Source organism: Anguilla rostrata, chromosome 4 (genome assembly GCF_018555375.3).
Source record: "Anguilla rostrata isolate EN2019 chromosome 4, ASM1855537v3, whole genome shotgun sequence".
Lineage (NCBI taxonomy): Eukaryota > Metazoa > Chordata > Actinopteri > Anguilliformes > Anguillidae > Anguilla > Anguilla rostrata.
Genome location: NC_057936.1, coordinates 57,680,548 through 57,699,660, shown reverse-complemented (window position 1 = coordinate 57,699,660; position 19,113 = coordinate 57,680,548). Strand labels below are relative to the sequence as shown.

Below are 19,113 nucleotides of genomic sequence, written 5' to 3'. Positions count from 1 at the left end.
AGATACTCAGTTAGTTTGTAATTCTTAATTATGCACAAGAAATTATCCCTTTTGTTAGCCTTGCTATGTTGAACATTCATTGTGTCCGTGACCTGCTATTAATAGCCACCTCCTGGCTCCTTGCCTTGGCTTACCTCAGTCAGGCTGCATGAGTAAGGAATAGGCTACATTGATTTAACCAGTCGCTATAGAAATTTCATAAGGACTAGCTAGTTACAGTATTTTGACAGGAGTGTAAAGCAAGGCACATTATTGATTCAAATGCAAATACTTAAGATGCTGTCTCCGCGGTATCAATAGCCGTAGTTTAAATCCAACGTTTCTGGCCTTAGCAAAGCGTAAATTTGGCCTAGTCAGCTGACGGAAGGCTGTTCACGATAATGCAGGGTTTGACTGCAAGCTGGCTAAATCTCTCCCATTTTTATTACAATATAATTATAAAGACACACGTAGAAATAAGAAAGGACAATGAAGGGCATGTATTGTTTGTGAACAGTGAGTGAAAGTATAATACGAATAACGTTATGTTCAATTTGTTGTCATGATCTATATTGTCACGAAGTTAAAGGCAGTACAGCACTGTTATTTAATAATAAGTGATTATGGATAAAGCTCATGTTTATATGAAATTCTGATTTAACTAATGGACTCAGCGCCAAAGCCGCATTTAAATCAAATCCCTGTAGAATGTAGCCTGTACATCACTTCAGTCAGTCTTCTTGCTTCAATATGAGCCAATAGGCTATATTGTAAAATTTCTGACTATTAAAACTTTAAGTGCTTCTTAAGCTATGTTATTTTGTAGTTATTTTCTACCTGAAGGGTTTTAGCTTGTCGTGCCATATGAGAACTTCATGCATTTGTTTGTTGTTGTTGCAGAAGTCCTCTGTGCAATGATGGAACAATTTATGTTCAAATTAAGTTTACATATGTTTGAATGAATAGCCTAGCTGTATTAAATATATTTTTGAATTTGAGAAAACTATTTGCAGTTTTCTCATGTGTCCTGGAAAATCTGGAATTTTGTGATGTAATTTTACAGTCATGGAAAATGAGAAATTTTCCTAATATTTCTGGAAAATATTTTTAGTGTGTCATTATAGACCAAAATAGGCCAAAACTGCAGCTGGTGCTACCCCTCCCCATCCCCCCTGAGGTAAAGGACCAAAGTCTCCCCCTATTACAGGTGTTGCTCACATAAAATGTCCTGGAATATAATGTCTTGAAAACTGTTGTGTATTTTCAGTTTACTGACTATGCAATGAAGATCTGCAGGGACATGTAGGAACAATGACACAAATCCAATAAAAGTCTTTACCATTTTAGTCTCAAGATGTGCTTGAAATTTCCATCAACACCTTTCCCTCTTAGCAGTATGCAGTGTGACTTCAGAAACAGCACTTCCTGTTCACACCGTTTGGTTGGAATTTTTTTGTACTAGAACAACAAAATTAATTGTGGTGTACTCAGACTTGAGAACCTGCCTGCTTATTTGTTGAAACCATTATTTCAATTAGCCTAAAACTTTACATTTTTATTTTGTAAATGCACTGCTACCAAATACCTACATATTAGCCTACATATTTTGAAGAGCTTTAATCATTTCTGATTGCATTTTGGGTATGCAGCTATAGAATTATTTAACAAGAACACATTATAACGGATTTACTGCTAATTTAACATAGAAATTTGAGATTTGAGACCAGGGTGCTCACTTTTACTGATCAAGCTACCTAGCAGCCCTTTTCTAATATTTCAGGTAAGAGGTTGGGGGGGTCGGGTCTTAGTCTTGTAATATTAAGGCTAAAAGGGAGAAACTAGCTAAAGTTTCCTGTGTATTAGCCTTCTTAAAAATAATTGAATGGCTGTACACTGGGGCTATTTGCATTTGTGTGAAAAACATTGATTAGCTTCACTATTTAAGATTTACTGTTCAGGCTGTATGAATGACAGTTCCATTTCAAGTAGCTATTCATTCAGTCGAAATGTGTCCCTGATCAGTACAATTGGTTATCAAGCTAAAATGTGTAGTAACCACTTAGTGGTATTTACTAAAGATAAAATGAATCAAGGATTTTTTTTAAATTGTTTTTTTTTAAAAAGCTCCTTGACATGAGAGCAAGTAGAGAAATTACAAATTAATCTTTATTTGGAAAAAAAATGGTTTAAATGATCTGGGTAAAAATGTGTGATGTTCAAAACAAGGCTGATTTTCACTCATGAGAACTAGGTGAAATGACAGTGTTAGCCATGACATATAGTAAAACGCAGAAGGCACATTGGAATCAGAAATTAACAATCTTGCTACTGTAAATTATACACTCAATGTCCCTGGCTAATGTAGAGAACTGCATACATATTTGGCTGATGTCTGTCTGTAATGTGGCCACCTGTATGGCATAAATGTACAGATAATCTGGATATCTTAATCAGTCCTGTGAGCATTAGTCTGTGCTTCATATAACATAATGCTGTAAATCTTAACATAATGTGGATATGATTATGGGCAGGCATAGACTTGTTTGGGAACAATTTATTTCTTCTTTGAGTTGATTATCTGTTTTATTTGTATTTGTTATATTTGGTGAAGATATGTCAAAGTACAGTGCGCAAGAAAACCAGACAATAAGCATGAATTAAAGCAGAATATTTGTATGCAGAGAGTGAATCATAAAATGTGAACTAGTACCCAAGTAAGGAATGTAATGCAGTTCAGATGTAAGACTATCAATACAGCCAGGCCTCTATTTGTATATTAGGTACTTCAAGTGGTTGTTTTTGTATCACTGTCCTGAAATGATATTAAGAGCTAATTTGTGACAGAGGCATTTAGGCCTAGGTTTAGGCCTACGAGTTTACCACTAGAAATTATGATGTCCTAGTTCAATTTGAGGAAAAGAAGCTATACTAACATGAGCTAATCTGAACTCTATTTGATAAGAACTCTTGATGAAGTGTTGATCTAAACGTGTTCAACCTTTTCACTTGCACCAAATTGATTATTTTTCAATCAGTCACAGGTTAATCATTTCAATTCACCTCATTTGCTGTTTTCACCGATATTGTATCTTGAATTCTCATGTCACCAACAAAATTTCTTTAGATGCCTTTGTGGCCCATATCTGAGTATGTTGTTAAGAAATTCAGTTAAGAAATGTTGTGTAAGGAATAATGTCTTGCTTGTACTTGCTATTATCAATACCTGTTTACTAGTAATGCACATGAAAAAGTAATTCTGTAAGCATTGTTTTTTTTCAGTGTGTTAGGCATTAATTTAAGTCTATCAATACTCCTACCAGCTATATTAGACTCTCAAAAACACATGGGTATACCAGTACTGTAGATTTCTAATCAGTAAGGCTGGGTGTTTGCCACAGAAAATATTGGCTGTAGTCTTCGAGAAGTCAAAGGCAAATCTGTTGAAAATCACAGAAAACAAATGCATCTCCTTCATATACATTGGTACATGGACTGTTCCTTCCTTTCTCCACACTTAGCTTTCTGTCACTTTGGTAAAGGTTTATTTTGGTTTCATCTGTCCATAAAACTGTGTTCCATAACTCTTCTCTCTTAACTCTTATTTTTTGGCCAATTCTAATCTGGCCTTTTAAATCTTGTAACTGATGAGAGGTTTACATCTTGTAATAGCCTTAATAATTATGCTCTCATAGTCTTCTGCATATGGTGGCTTATGATAGTTGTCTTCCTTGGCCAACCTGTTGTTTTTTTTTTATTTCTGAGTCCACAAGTGGTTTCTTTCTCTTTTAAGACTTTCCGAACTGGAGTCCTTGATGTGCCCAATTTTTGTGTTATCCTTCTTAATGAATTCTTCTTTTTTTCTCAGCTTACAGATTAATTGTTTTTCAGCCATAGTTAGTTCTCTGGGCTTCATGGTGGTGTATGCCTCTGACTCCAAGTGTAATCTCCTGAGATGAAAACAATGGCTAGACACTCACTGCTCTTTAATGTCTTTTAAGTGGTGTTGCTGTCCTTGACATCTAATTGCAGTTCCTTGCATCTCCAGTGGGCGGCAGTGTTGCAGGGAGTTCAGGCAGGACCACTTTCTGAAAGCAAAGGTTTTGTTATGTGACGTCCTAACATGGACATACGAGCCTAAACAAACCAAACGAGAACAACAGCATTGATTGGTTTATTGCGTCAAACGTTTTCATTGTTTGAGTGTTTTTCTGAGCACTGGGCTGTCCTTGTCTTTGTGGCATGCCTGTGTTTGGATTTCTGAACTCTTTCAGGAGCACTTTTCGTCAGCATGTTTTGCAAATTGGATTGGCTACACATCTTCTTCAGCAACCTCTCCTGGTTATTGTTTACATATTCAAAAGCTCAGCCGTTCTCACAGTCTCCTTTCGTACACTGTTGTTCACCATAGGCACTGTCTTTGCACTCACACACAAAGAAGCCACTAGCCAGCCAGGCACAACGCGCACACAGACAAGATGACTCAGATGTATCATGAGAGGAGTTTTGACAGGGCAATGTTGAATGTAATGCTGAATACTGTAGCTAGATTCTGTAGCTTCCAAAATTCATACAGTTTGATAATCGTGGTTACGCACAGTTAATGGTGAAACCGGTTGCTCGCAATATCCCTGGACTCAATATTTAGAATTGTCTTCATATTGCAATTAATACATTTATCAAGATAATGTTTCACATGCCACTTTATTTCAGGATAGATAGTATAGAGGAGAGTCATAATTACTAGTAGGCTACCTACATTCCTGTTGATCCCAATGATTGATGTCCTAATATTGAACCAGTAGTTGCTATGGCTACCTGAATGTTTTTCAATAGAAACAATATTTCTTGCTCATTTAGAATATATTTCAATCATTGGAAGTTCTGAAATGAATGTTCTTATAGTATTACTGTGGACATTTGCTCATAAATAGATTCACCTAAAACTTCTAAACACTCCCACTCATTCCTGAATGCTTATTAATTTGCTTATAATGGATAGTTTAGTTAGGCAAAGCAAGCAGTTGACAGATGGTTGTCTGCAACCTTTTGACTATGGGCCTGCTAATTATATCCCCATATTATGTAGCCTTAGCCGTGCCATCAGTTTAATTTTAGATTTTGGAGAAACCTAAACCTTATGTTGACTGGATTTGAATACCAAAGTAAGAGCAGCCATGACAATTTAAGAAGTGTTTCCTGAAGAGAAAGAGATGAATGATTATTCATTTTAAGACTCCGATCAAACGTGTTCATAGTACGGTCACAGAGAACAAGCAAGGGAAGCCGTAAACGAATAGCAATCAAACACAAAAGTATATTTAGTTGTTATAACTACAGTATATGTAAAAATTATACAAGCCAAACAAAAATTCTCATTGTACACATTCAATCAGAATAGTGCATGCTCTTCCACTGCTCTTCTTCATTTAGCCTACATGAGCAGAATGTCATTGTAGCACTTTGTAGCACTTCATAATACTTGAGAAAATTATGAGTAGACATTTATAGCTGACATATTACCAAACATAAGTGGTTATTTTGGTTTTGGTCACAAACAGTTTAATTCTGATTTAATTACAGCCATTGGAAGGATGGATGGATCTATCCTGGTAGGTAGAGGCAAGAAAGACAGCCTGTACAGTTTATAAAAGCCTGAAACATTTAGACATCTCAGTACTCCACAGAGAAGATTCAGTGCAAGCCCTGAAGCGAGAAAGCCCATTGTATTGTTCGAAGAGAGGCCTGTAAGGAAGGTTTGTCTGTGTCAGTGTGTGTAAGTGAAGGGAATACTTGTTCTTGTTTTGTCAGGCACTTGAATTGTCCCGCTCTGCACTGACTGACTCCACTCTCTAAGAGTGAAATGATGATGTTTATAGTACTTTGAGGTATGCTATGCTTCCAACTTTAATCTCAAGTTAGTAGCAACCAAGATATTAAAGGCACAACGTGTTTTGGAGGGATGAGCACCGGAAATATTAGCGTGCAATAGTAATGACACACATGAACGCATTCACCCGCATTCTCAACTGAATGGCAGTTCCTCTTGAAGATGAATGCTTGTTTATGGTGTTGAAATTACAATATACCTTTGGAACATGAGTATTATTATTTTGTAGTGCCTCATTTCAGCTTTGTGTCAGTAAGATGCTAAAATAAAGTGTGTTTTTACAAACCCACAAATACAGATCCTGAATTAATGGAAGAAATAGGCATTTGCTAGGGCCATGAACCACTGGTGAAAAAGATGTCATGAAATGATATTGCTATATATTTTTTAGAAATGCACTATTCATGTGAGTTCATCCAACTCTTTCACGCATTCAAACATTAAGGTTTCCATTCTGTAAAACACAAGCTGTTTCTTCCTAAGAATAGCCTATTTGCAAGCATTGGTCAGTGGTATTTAGACTAAAATGCCATCTGATGCTGTGAAACATAGAGCTCTGATTGACAAAACTATTTAGGTGCAAAAATAAAAAATCCATTTGGCAGTTGAAATGACAGTCAGTTTCATCACGGACGGGGTCTGCCTATACCGCCTTTTACTCTTACGGAAAAGGCAATTTGAATGCAAATTGCCCTGTAGATCGACACATTGTAGGATAGAGACTTGTTTATAGTGGCAAAGAAGCTTATCTTTATTTAGCGTTGTTCTTTAAAATTTAACCATCTATAAAGTACCTAAACATAGTATGATGTGATATAGCCTACATAAACATGCTGTACTGTAATGCAGTGTGTGTGACCGCGATGGGCAGTGGGGAGAGGAGTTCTGAGTAACCTTTTCCTAAATTTTCCAGTTGGAGCCCGCTTCAAGAATCCCAATTCCACGCTGAATGACACTTGCATGCTGTATGTCCTTTCTATGTATGCGTTGGCACTATATTGTATTTCACCAAGGTCAAACAGCGGGGAGATCAATTTCGCTGGCATATATTATGTCATGCAGTGTGAATATGAACCATCAACGGTTCGTTGTGACAGCAATTCGGTGTGAGCACTTCCATCAAGTGAAATCGTGAGTTACCTACACAAAGTGGTGTAGGCTATCAGCTTTTAAAGTATTTATTCAATTTATTAAATTCACTCTGTAGGTGTCAGGTTTCTCTAAAAGGGAAGTCTTCAGGTCCTCATAAGTAGTTAACACAATGAAAACCAATTTTTACCCTAATCAGTATCACCCTGTTGTGATAATGATTAGTTCTTTTCTTACTGGATTCGAACAGAGAAAGTGGAACCTTATGCGGCCATCAGAGTTTGTTTGACACTTTCTTTGTTCAGAGGTTTATACTACATTAGATTAGATGTACTGCAGCGGGCACAGATACTAACCGATGAACCCCTCCAGCATGGCAAGGAAGACAGAGTTTGTAAGATGGGGTCGCGGGGTCGCGCAGCACGTCGGCATTAATGAAATGGCGATCTGTCATGCGTTAGCCACGCGGCTGCAGTTTAGGTTCACACATTCGGGGGCTGGGTGAACAGGGGGCTCTGACAAAGGGCCCATTCTGCGTTAGGTAGCGCAGCTGCAGCGACACGTTCTGAGCCGGCGTTCCGAGCTGTGTGTGCCAGCCGTCTGCATGCCCCATCAGGAAAAACAGCCACTGTCTGTTTGGGCGATGTCCGAGTTGCACATTCCGTATAAATCCTTGTTTTTGGGGGAAATTGCCATGTCGTGGCAATTACATTTTATTTGTCATTGGTACAAAGTAGGAAGTGTCCTATGCAAGGCGTTATTTTAAAAATCTGATTTAACGTCCTTAGTTCTTTGTCCTGACAAATTTGGCAATGACATCTGGCACACAGGAGAGAACATAATTCACTACTGGGCTTGGAACCACCATAGAAACAACACTAGCAGGTGTCTGAATGTGTTATTAAAAATTCTATTAGTTTTGCAAGTAATATTATGGGGAATATATGTGGGAAATTTTATTCAGTGTTCAATTTATCGAGGTATTTTCCATAGTCAAAAAGAATTGAAGATGTGAAGTAAAAGACTGTGGGTTCAAAAGCAATTAGAAGCCGGACCGAAATTCAGATTAGCTTGGCTTTTGAAGGAAAATACTACCAGCACAAGAATGAAATCAAACTGTATCACTCCTGATGCTCAAAAAACAGTTTAATGATCAGTTTAATTTAATACTTCGAGATCAGAATAATCATGGCAGATTTGTGGTTAGCAGTTAGTAGTGCAGTGGAATGGTGTAGGACTAGGATATTCAACAAGAGTTGTCTCTAAGGGATAACATGATGCATTTTAACCAGTTGGTCACAAACCACATCAAATAACCAGTTATGGAAATTGAGAATCAGTAGGACAAGAAATGAAAGTAAAACTGCAATAAAATGGGTGAGATGAAGTACAAAACCATCATGATTTAAAACTATTGCAAGGGTGCCCTCTTGTGGAAATAGTGTGAACGCATTCCTTGAGTGATATTTCACCAGATCAGAATGGAACTGTTCGTTTTGTAAACGTATAAACAGCAGCGCGTGCCACCGTACTATAATCTTATTTCACGAGCCTGACAACGCCTGCATCTGATAGGCAGCGTCTGTCAGGTCATTGAATGGACCCTTGACCCCGCCGGTGAAAGAATCGCGCACGTTTGAGAGATCTCAGCCGAGGGCCCGGTGAGACTGGCGTCAGTGCGGAGCAGACGACCCCCGAGTCCACGGGGACCGTAAGAGAGTGCTCTGCGGCTCTTAGTGTTGGAGAAACAGGGCCATGGAGAGCTAATCGAAGCCAGAGCGCATGGATTTTTTTTCCTCGGGAGTGCGGCTCTTGGAAGCAGCTAAGTGCGAGGGCTGAACAGAATCCCACCCTGGGGAGCGGCGGTGTCAGCAGTCAGCTCGTCATGTCTCCTGTCTGGTGTTGACATCACTGAAATGAAGGACAAAGAGCGCATCATATCTTCACAGTTGTCACTTATCCCTCATATATGAATCGAACCAAAGCAATTGGTTATCTTTTTTTCTGCTTCGCCTTATTAAATGTTTTCTTTCTGCTTGTGTATGTATCTCTACCTTATTATGACTAATATACTGTTATTTTTTAACTCACCTAATTGTTTAAGGTGAACCGTTAGATATTAAGCATGTGTAAAGCATGAATCTACAATGTAATAGTCCATTCACTATTCTATAAACCCCAGTACAGTATACAGTATACTATAATAGAATTTTGCCATGCTGACTTGTTTTACATGAAATGGCCACCAGAGGATACTGTTGTTCTCTTTTTTAAAATCTGTTGGATGAATTAGCGTGTATCAGTGTTATTAAATGCAGGCAAATTGCAGAAGTGAATTTTTTTAATACTGTACACAGTCTGCCTATACTGTACCTTAATGAATTTGATTTATTTTAATTGAGGAGTGTAAAATATAATTTAATTGCTGCCCTTAGGAACGTTTTTTACAGCAGATGTATGCCGATGAAAGCTTATTTTCATAGCAACACCAGCAGCTATCTGAACTGAGTGTAGCGGAGATATATTTGAAGGTCAGATGAGTCTCTTGAGTGGACAGAATATGGCCGATCAAGGTGAGCTGCAAAACATTGAACGGAGGGAAACAAACCCTTTGTCAGATGCAGCACCGGCATTAATATTTCACTATGAATCAAGCGGCTTTCAAAACACTAAGCGGGGCAGGGGATGTTACCCACTTCTTAGCAGGATATACAGCACCATTGGACATGACCCGCGTTCTTTTGAAACAATATTCATCACATTGATGGTCGGATATTTATTTGGGCTGCTGGTCGACTGGTCGCCCTCAGAACGTTCTCCCAGTTGCCTGAAGCGGTCTCCTCTCTACCCTGGATTAGGGCTGTAAAAGCTTTCATTCCACAGCTGACACCAGACATTTTCCTCTGGTCTGCTAAGTACTCAATGGTGGAGCCTCCCATTAATTCAGTTTTTGTGTCCTCTGTCTCTCTCTTGTAAAGGCCAGAAAGGAGATCCTGCAGGTTCTGCCGGCTGCGATGGTGCCAGAAATTCATTAAGACAGGGAAGACAGAGTCCATCAGCAGAGGCCTGTCTGCAGTCCTAACAGCCTGGCAGAAAATTCAGCCCGGGCCTTTGATCCGTCAGCCCGTGAGATGCCCTCCCTCCCCAACGATGGAGGTGAGTTTGACACCGCTCCTAAGGCCTGTCACGCAGGATTACTTAACTCGGACGTTACCAGGTCTGGAACCACGGTAACCCGGGCTGACAATGAGTGACGAGTGACGGAAAACAGTCACCTCCAGCTCAGTGGAGCTGGGGCTCTTCAGCCCGTCTATCGCTGCTTCCCTGCAGCGTTTGGTAAATGGGCTTTCTGATGGTGCGCGTTTCTGCTTTGGTCCCCCCCCACCCCCTCCGCTGCTAATCGTGCTCCATGATCTCTCTGAATGTGGTGTGATTCCTTACAGAGGATCAAGGAACATCCCCCGTGAACCTGCCGTCTGCCCCGTCCTATCAGAACGGGGGGAAGAGGAAGGTCCGCACCAAGAAGAAGAAGAAGGGATCCATCTCAGCCAACGTGGCAGGAACCAAATATGAGATCGGTACGCAGTCCGAATATATTTTAACACTACAGTGGTGGCCTGGGTTATTACCCCCTTGGCTAAAATGAACTAAAACGACGTTGAGTGGATTTAATTGGCCATCATTTTTTTAAAGCCTGGAGTCCAGAGTTGGCTGTTTTACAGGCTTCTAGAAAACCTTAAATGTGTTTTCTGGGTTGTCAATTTCTGTGTTGCGTAAAAGCTGGTCCAGATCGTGGTCACCCTTTGATCACTGTAAGAGTGAAAGGGTGTTTTTAAAATACCACAGTGAACTTTAAACTTGCCCACCCAAGCTTAAAAACAAAGAGAAACATAACCAGTCTAGTCTTTAGTGCAAAACATTTAATTTTATCACTTGAGACCCCACAGAAAAAAAGCATAAGTATTTATACATTATATTGAATGCCCCTGGTAACGTAAGTTTCAGCATATTAAAATATGTGGTTCTTGAGATTAAGGCCAGAGACTCATGTCCCCCTACAAAAATGAATTGCCAGATTTTTGGATGTGTGACTCCAGATTTCTACAGTACATATCTAAAAGCGATAAAATGTAGTTTAACAGTATCGTTCAGGTTTTCGCTAACAAAAGTGCTAGACCTTCTTTGTTGACTTCAAAAGGACAGGAGTGAGTGATAATGTACATTGGCGGCAAATTCTAAAATGGAGGGTGTAAAATGGCTGAATAAGCCTTCCTTAAGTATAAATTGCGCCACGGTATCTCAAGGGGTAAACCACAATGCAGCGGAGTGTGTAGTCAGCAGCTGAGACAAATAGTTTGAAAAAGGCTTTTGAGAAGTGAAAATAGATGCATTTAATCCAGCTGTCATCTACTGCACTGCGTAGAACACTTAATGTAGCCTTTCTCTCTTTAAACATCAGTTAGCAGTGGTTGAGAAAACAAAGGCTCAAGCAAGAAAGAGGACTACTGGCACCAGTCGATTATTTCATCACGCGAAAGCTTAATGAATCAACAATTTACCTCAGATTTTGTCAGAAACGTTCATGTGTTCAACATTGTTTAGTTTTTGGTAAGCTTTTGTGAGATTAATTAGGTGTATGTTTGCAAAATGGCATGAAACATTTAACACTGGTCTAATTGGTGCCGCCTTTCGAAACATAAAAAACGCAATTCCGCAGCATTAGGTACGGCATCTCGTAGCTTTCGAAGACTTTCAAGAAATTAATTAATACCTTATTTCGTTAGGGCATATGAATTTTTCATTAGTCACTGAATAATGAATAGTTATTGGATTAATGTCTGAATAGGTGGGCCACCTGCCTCTCTTACTTTCAGCTTTCACTGGGATATAAATGCATTACGCTGACTTAATTTATCTTTCTGAAACGTGTTATAACTTACTGTGTTGCCGGGCTACTGCATATTGCTTTGAGAAGCAAATGAGTTTTGAAATTGATACCTTACTGTAAGGACCCGTGAATGTCTATGTCCTTGAACAATGCAGAATAGTGAGGTTCAATACATTCTTAAATAATGTAGTTTCATTTGCTTTTCTGTTATTTAAAAATAGAATTTAATGCGTGTGTGCGTCGCTGTGTGTGTGCGTGTGTGTGCATATTTACACACACAATCACGCACACACATTTATAAATTAGCATTATGGCAACTATTTTACTCTGCATTTTTCAGTAATTGAGAAGCACTTAATTGTATCTATGTATGTAATGCTTACCAATTTTGTTAAATACATTTTTCTGAAAATGAGTGGATTTACATTTAGATGCATATATGCTCTATTCAGACTGAAAACTTTTAAGAATCTGCACACAAAAGTTTTTTGCAGTAATGGTTCTCACGAGAAGTCATAACGCGCTGCCCGTGTTCAGTAAACGGATGTTTGGTAATGACTGATCGGTAAGGGGTGCTCCTGCTCCTCAGTGCGCATCGTGATCGGGGAAATGGCCTTCCTGAAGACCAGAGACGAGGACGAAACGGCCAACCTCATCTGGAACGACTCAGCGGTGCAGCACGAGAAAATCGCTGAGCTCAGGAACTACCAGGTGCTGCACGTCCGTTTACATCTGCGACCCTCTTTGCAGAATTACGCTGTGCCTTATTCAGATGCAGGGAGGGTTGTTTTAAAGCCTTATTTCCTCAGCTTTAGGTTGTAGACAGCTAGACAGAAGAGAGAGCGTAGTTACATGTACCTGTTATGGCATCCCACGCACTCTAGGTGGCGTTGCCGTAATCCTGTGCGGGTGACGTGGCCAGAAACGTCAGCCGCTTCAAACTTTCAGAAGCCCGTATTTAAGGTAGCTGTGATAAAACTTTTCTCCCGGTAGCAGAGCAGCGCAGAACAATGCGCTGAGCAAAGAATTATGGGTGGCTTGGAGGAGGGGACCAGCATGCGGACGGAAAACAAATGCCCGCTAGACAAACTCTTGATCTCGTCCCACGCTGTGCTCGACACCCGTTTGCCTCGCACGAAAACAAAGCGCTGGAACATGAAAAGGCGCCCTCGCGGTCCGCGTCCCGCGCAAGGACGCGGGCGGGAGCCGTAAACTCGTTTGGGCGCTTGCCAAGCGGCTGCCGGCGGTTTCCGAGGGTAAGCGGCTGGAGCGGGCGCCCGGCGGCCGGGTGACACCAGGTGAGCCGCGCCGCGAAAGTCGCGCAAGGTGAGGGCCCCCGCCGCGTCCGCTGGCTCGGTGCCAGCACCAGAAGCACCGTCCCTCCCGCCACTGCACCCGTCCCCGGTCCCGGGGGTGGAGCGTCCCGGGGGCGCCGCCTCGCTCTCCCACTGCTGCGCAATGCCGGCCGCCCCGCCCCGCCCCGCCGGCGCTCCCGTTACTTCAAAGCGGCCGACGCCGCGCCACCCGCGCTCAACCCAACGCGGGAAGTAACAGCAAGACCGGCTTCCGTTCCCCGCGAATCACCTGCCGCTTTTCATCTGTGCTTCGGATACGTCTGTGACATCGTCAATGAACCGCGCGGAGATGTCAGAGAAAGTGCTGCTTCGTGCCATTCATTATTTCGCTCTTTAGTTTCCCTCCCGGCCCTCTCTGTTCTCGCCCCTTCCCAAAAGGCAGCCCCGCCCGTGTAACGCTATTGTCGCAGGTTAAACGAGGTGCCGTTTAAAGTTTCTGAATGTGTCAAATTAATTCAGTAGCCCCCCAAAGTCGAGATAATTGCGCCCGCGATCTTGAGGTATCGAGCGGAATTAGAATCTCCATCCTTTTCCACCTCCTAGCGGTTTATCAGAGAGCCCGTGGCGGGCCTACCTCCTCGCACGTTTGAAGAGCAAACATTTTCCGACGCGTTCGGTGAGAAAAGAACGCTTGTGGAGGGCTCTGAAACGAAGCGCCGGTTGAAAATGTTTCTGTTCGCTCTGCGCTCAGGGCTCTCACCTGCCTCCGCAGAGCTCGCCATCGATTCCTCTTCTTTCGCCCGTTTCGTTTACTCAGACAGCGAGGATCGATTTAAATCATTGCTCAGTCAGTGGGCGTGTAGCTTTGCAAAGAAATAAAGGAGAAAAAAAAAGAAAAGAAAGCAAGGCGCTCCAGGCATCGAACACCTCGGGTTAAGATTGGAAAATGCCCGAACGCCATAATACCTTTCCGACAGCAGCGCGCGCATGGAAACGGACGCGGAGAATTCAGTTTTAATTACATGCGTTTCGTCATTCGCAAAACCCTGGGTCTGTTGACAAAAAACACACATGTTCATTCCTGTATCTGTCCTTCGACTGGTGCGTGCGTGCAGTGTAAATATATAAATATATACCTGCGCATATACAAAGCATATAAATAATTTGTTTTTCGCCCTAATGCTTTTCGCCCGCTGTCTTTCAGCTTGATTGTAAGAGTTCTTGAGGGTCTCAGGGTCCTAATTACTGCGGTCCCATTCGGATAATTGTGAATTCCTTTCACAGTCTGTAAAACGCGCCTTCTTTTCTTTCCCACTGATTTACTCGGAAAGTTTGCTGTCAAGCCGCAGTTCATAGGAGCCTAATTAACGTCGCTGTTCAGCCTCATTTGGTCAAAGAATACGGAAAGCTAGGTTTCTTTTTCTTTTTTCTCCCCTCTTTTTTTTTGCATTCAAAGCAATTCATTCATCTGTCACTGCCTACAATTGCAGGGGCTTCGGAGCAGAACCAATTACTTTGCCCCTAGGAGTAGAAATTGATCGGCTTTTTTTCCCCTTTAAATTAAAAACGATGTGGTAAACTAAATAAGGGTTAAGAAAGGTCTCGCAGTCACCTTTTGTTTTGAGTCCATAATTGGGCATAAATGTCAGAACGTTGTAATCCAACTTGAGGTTTTGTGCTTTTACATTGTGTCTTTAAAAAATGAATTTATTCATTTATTTATTTATTTATTTTTGCGGTGGGGAAGAAACGACTTAATAGGTTTAACGGTGTTATTATTCCTTTGTTTCCCGCCACAGAGAATTAACCATTTCCCGGGAATGGGCGAGATCTGCCGAAAGGACTGCCTGGCACGGAACATGGCCAAGTAAGCCGCCGCCGCCGTCGTGCAGATTATGGGCCGGGCGTGTCCAGGGCTTTGCCGGGAATGTTTATTTTTTGGCAAATAGACCCGCGGTGGGGTGTGTGTCGCTGCCGGGGCCGCGCCCACGATCCCCCCCTCTCTCTCTCTCTCGTGCGCAGAATGATAAGGAGCCAGCCGCAGGAGTACGGCTTCATCCCCAAAACCTGGATATTCCCCGCCGAGTACACCCAGTTCCAGAACTACGTCAAGGAGCTGCGGAGGAAGCGCAAGCAGAAGACCTTCATCGTCAAGCCCGCCAACGGCGCCATGGGTCACGGGTAGGTCACGGGCGGAGAGGGGGCGTCCGTCCGCCCCCCCCTCCCCCCCCGCAGTGAACGATGGCCGCCACACGGCCCATCCGCGGGAGTAATGCGCCCGGTCTAAATTGAGTAATTCTGCGGTAAGACCAAAAGCCATTCTTACGCCAGACCTCATTTTCATTCCCCCCCCCCCCCACCCCCCATCCATCCATAAATCCACGGCAAGGACGCAGTCATGGGCAGCCCATTCCCCGAAGGTCCCGGCTCGTCATTATCGAGTCCCCTTATCGGGCGCCATGGAGACCCGGCCAGACTATAAATAGGATGCGCAGACCTGCGCCGTTATGTTACTATTCCGTCTTTACTATAAAAGATCCTGGCGAATCCCAGCCAAAGTCGGTTAACATATCAGGTCAAGCATTGCCAAAAGCACTGATCTAACAAAATCGTTTTTTTTTCTGCAGGTTTTCATTTTTAGCAGGGGAGAGACAAAGCGTTGTTTCAGTTTACAGGCCAGTGACTGATCAGATAGCATTAACAGCACAGCGTTTTGAAAGGGCCTGCAAGAGAAATGGAATTAGAAGCAGCGCTGATGCCATTCGGTATACAACTACGGAATATCTATTAGCCGAAATTGTCATTTACCATAACTTTATTAGCATGTGATTTATGACAATGATGTCACTGGACCGATGCCATGGTTGGAGGGGTGTCTGTGCAAGTTATTTCTTTTATGAAGAGCCACTGGGCTCAGAGAAAAGGAGGCGCCTCATTGTCTTTGAGGTTGTGAATATAGATGGGGTTGTTTTCCAGCAACAGAACCCTTTCTGCTGGAGGTTTTAATGCGTTTCGTTTAGGATCGGGGCTAACAGATGTGCAGAGGACTTGGGATTGGCCGGGATTCTGCCATTTTACTGCGCTTTGAGCGTATGAGCATTATGGTACAATAAGCTGCGATTTATCAACGAATAAAAGTCTCTATGGGCTAAATTATTCCACTGCATTTAGAAACCGAATGATGATTTAAGCTGAGTTTGGTATAGGCTTTTGGAGGAGGATGAAAGATTGAATTTGAAAACTCGTCGCGCGATGGAGGAAATTGAGTTACATCTTCCTCTGTAATTTGTTTTCAGTCTGAAAACTAAATGAAGTTATTGTTTGTGTCTGAAATGAAGCTTGTTAAAAAGCATTGGGTTTACATACAAGATTCCCAATGGTGCCAAATTAAACAGCCACTTTAAGTGGGTTTTGATTACCTGACATTAGTGTCTCATCAATCATGTCCTGTAATTTACTGCTATAGCTACGAAGATTTTTAACCCTGTCTAGACCTTCTATACGTTCAAATAAATACACGACTCAGCCATAGATAATTCTTTTGGTGCTGAAATTTGATGCAGCAGACAGAATCATTTCTACCACAGGGACGAGGGTCATGACTACTACAAGTAGCTGGTTATTGGGAAAACTAATTTTCCCAATTTACATCACATCATATCAATTTATTATTCATTCAACGTTTAGTCCTCTCTCTCTCTGGGCAATATACATGTATTTAAGCTTCTATTTTAATGGAGTTGTAGTTCAGTATCTGCACAGATGGTCAAATCATGTGGAACAATTAGTTATTGCTCAGGGGGACTGGTCTTTGTGCTCAATGGATGAATCCTGTCTCATTGGGAGACCTGTTGCATGCTTGGTAATTTCTAAAGTTTGTTCTTGGCCCCGTGCACCTGGGTAGATAATTGATATTTATTGCTTTTAGTGGTGAAGGTCTCTGTTCCCTTGCCATTACGTATGCTTCTATGCTCCACTCAAATCAACTGATGTGTGGTGTATTCAAATTGAAAAGAAAACCACAGAAAGCCAGAAACAGATATTTGTAAAGTACTGCACTCAGAAATCGGCCTTGTTGGAGTGTGTGTGTAGTCCACCTTCGCCCTTCTGCTTATTTTTCCTGCTGAATACCTGTGACAAGAGGCTGAAGCAGTGTCATTTTTTCAGCAGCAGAAAAGGACCTGCTTGTCTGCCCTTATTATCACGTACATAGTAAGTAAGTAAGGAACCCCATAGAATAGCTTCGAGTGTAGTCGTTTTCCAGAAACGGTGGCTAGCTGTGGGGGCCCATATCGCTGCTTTAACCTTTTAGTTTAACTATTTTATTTAACTATTCTCATGCGCGTGACGACTGATGAGAGACAGGGTCGTTCGTGTTCCCCCCTCCCTCTGCAGGATCTCCCTGATCAGAAACTGCGAGAAGCTTCCGGCCCAGGACCACTTCATCGTCCAGGAGTACCTGGACAAGCCCTTCCTGATGGAGGGCTACAAGTTCGACCTGAGGATCTACATCCTGGTCACCTCCTGCGACCCCCTCCGCATCTTCCTGTACAACGACGGCCTGGTGCGGATGGGCACGGAGAAGTACCACGTGCCCAACGAGTCCAACCTGGTGAGGGGGAGCGCCGAGCGCCAGATGTCCTGTTAAAAACCGGGTCCCCCTGCGGGGCCCCCCGGCACCTGCCGCGGCCCACTTTGACACATGCTCCAGATTCTCTTACACGCCGCCGCCCGCTACTTGAGAGCGATGCGTGACAGAGCGAGATTAATGAAGGATCACACAGAGCCCAGCTACCAGCGCTAGGTATCGGATAGCTAAGAGGGCGTCCGCTCGAGGCCCAGTTCTCGCAGGAAGTGCGGTCGGGTTTCTGAACGTCTGTTGTAAATACTGTTCGAGCTGCCCTGTCTAAGACTAACGAGTCGAAACAACAGCTTAAACAAAAAAAAAAGTGCGCGTGAGGGAGGTGAAAAGTTAATTGTCTTCGGTGGCTGCGATGATTTCCGGCAGCAGGTGTAGAGGCAGATGTCGCCTGCTTGTCCGTTTCAGCGCTTCGTCTCGTTTCCTCTCAGAATCAGCTGTACATGCACCTGACGAACTACTCCGTGAACAAACACAACGAAAACTTCGAGAGGGACGAGACGGCGGACAAGGGCAGCAAGAGGTCCATCGGCTGGTTCACCGAGTTCCTCCGCACCCACGACCACGACGTGGCCAAATTTTGGGGCGACGTCTCGGTAAGTACACCGGCTGAATTTGCCGGTGTTTTAAGATGACAAGTGTTGCAAAGGTGCCTAGAATTCTCCTGAACAAAATACCACTATTGCATCAGCATTATACCTACCAAACATGCACCTACATGATTTAATGGCTGTCAGAATGATATAGCATCACATGTTTGTATATTTGTATTACACATATTTGTTCTAAGTATGCTAAGGTATTCATCATTTTCAGTTTATAGTGTACAATGTGTAATAAGTAGCGTTTATGGCGGTGGTGAGCTATGTCTGCTTGAGATTTATGCACCTCTTTAGACTACAACTGGAGCCAGTACCTAATGAAAGCTTAACACACGTGAAATATGGGGGGTCTGGTATTGTCATTCTAATTTAATTTAAACCCTGACACTACTATGCTAATTTAATTCCTGTAGGGAGGGACCTTTGAGTGGGCCAGTAGCAGTGGGCTACAGCAAACCACACATACACACACGTACACACACACACACACACACACACACAAACAAACACACACACACACACACGAACACACACACACACAAAAACACATGCACGAACACACACACAGACACACACACAGACACACACACATCCCCCCCCTCCGTTGGCGGACACCTGTGGCTCCAGGCCGGGGCCCAGCGCTGCGGGGCTGCTGGTGCGGTCCTGCTCTCCCTCTGCTCCCCTACAGGATGCCAGCTCCTCTCCTCTCCCCCCCCCCCACCCCCCTGCTGTGC

The 19,113-nt window shown here is 42.7% G+C and overlaps 1 protein-coding gene across 2 annotated transcripts in view; it reads left to right on the top strand.

Annotated features, from left to right (window-relative positions):
* The window catches only part of ttll7 (tubulin tyrosine ligase-like family, member 7), a 49,593-nt gene that overhangs the window by 1,070 nt on the left and 29,410 nt on the right, over positions 1-19,113 (top strand). For both annotated transcript variants that reach the window (XM_064333414.1, XM_064333413.1), the window contains exons 2-8: positions 9,934-10,111; positions 10,399-10,533; positions 12,433-12,554; positions 14,938-15,005; positions 15,161-15,319; positions 17,534-17,750; positions 18,209-18,373. In XM_064333414.1, coding sequence (XP_064189484.1) covers positions 10,087-10,111; positions 10,399-10,533; positions 12,433-12,554; positions 14,938-15,005; positions 15,161-15,319; positions 17,534-17,750; positions 18,209-18,373 — 891 coding nt within the window. In that variant the 5' untranslated portion in view covers positions 9,934-10,086. The remainder of the gene's footprint in view (positions 1-9,933; positions 10,112-10,398; positions 10,534-12,432; positions 12,555-14,937; positions 15,006-15,160; positions 15,320-17,533; positions 17,751-18,208; positions 18,374-19,113) is intronic.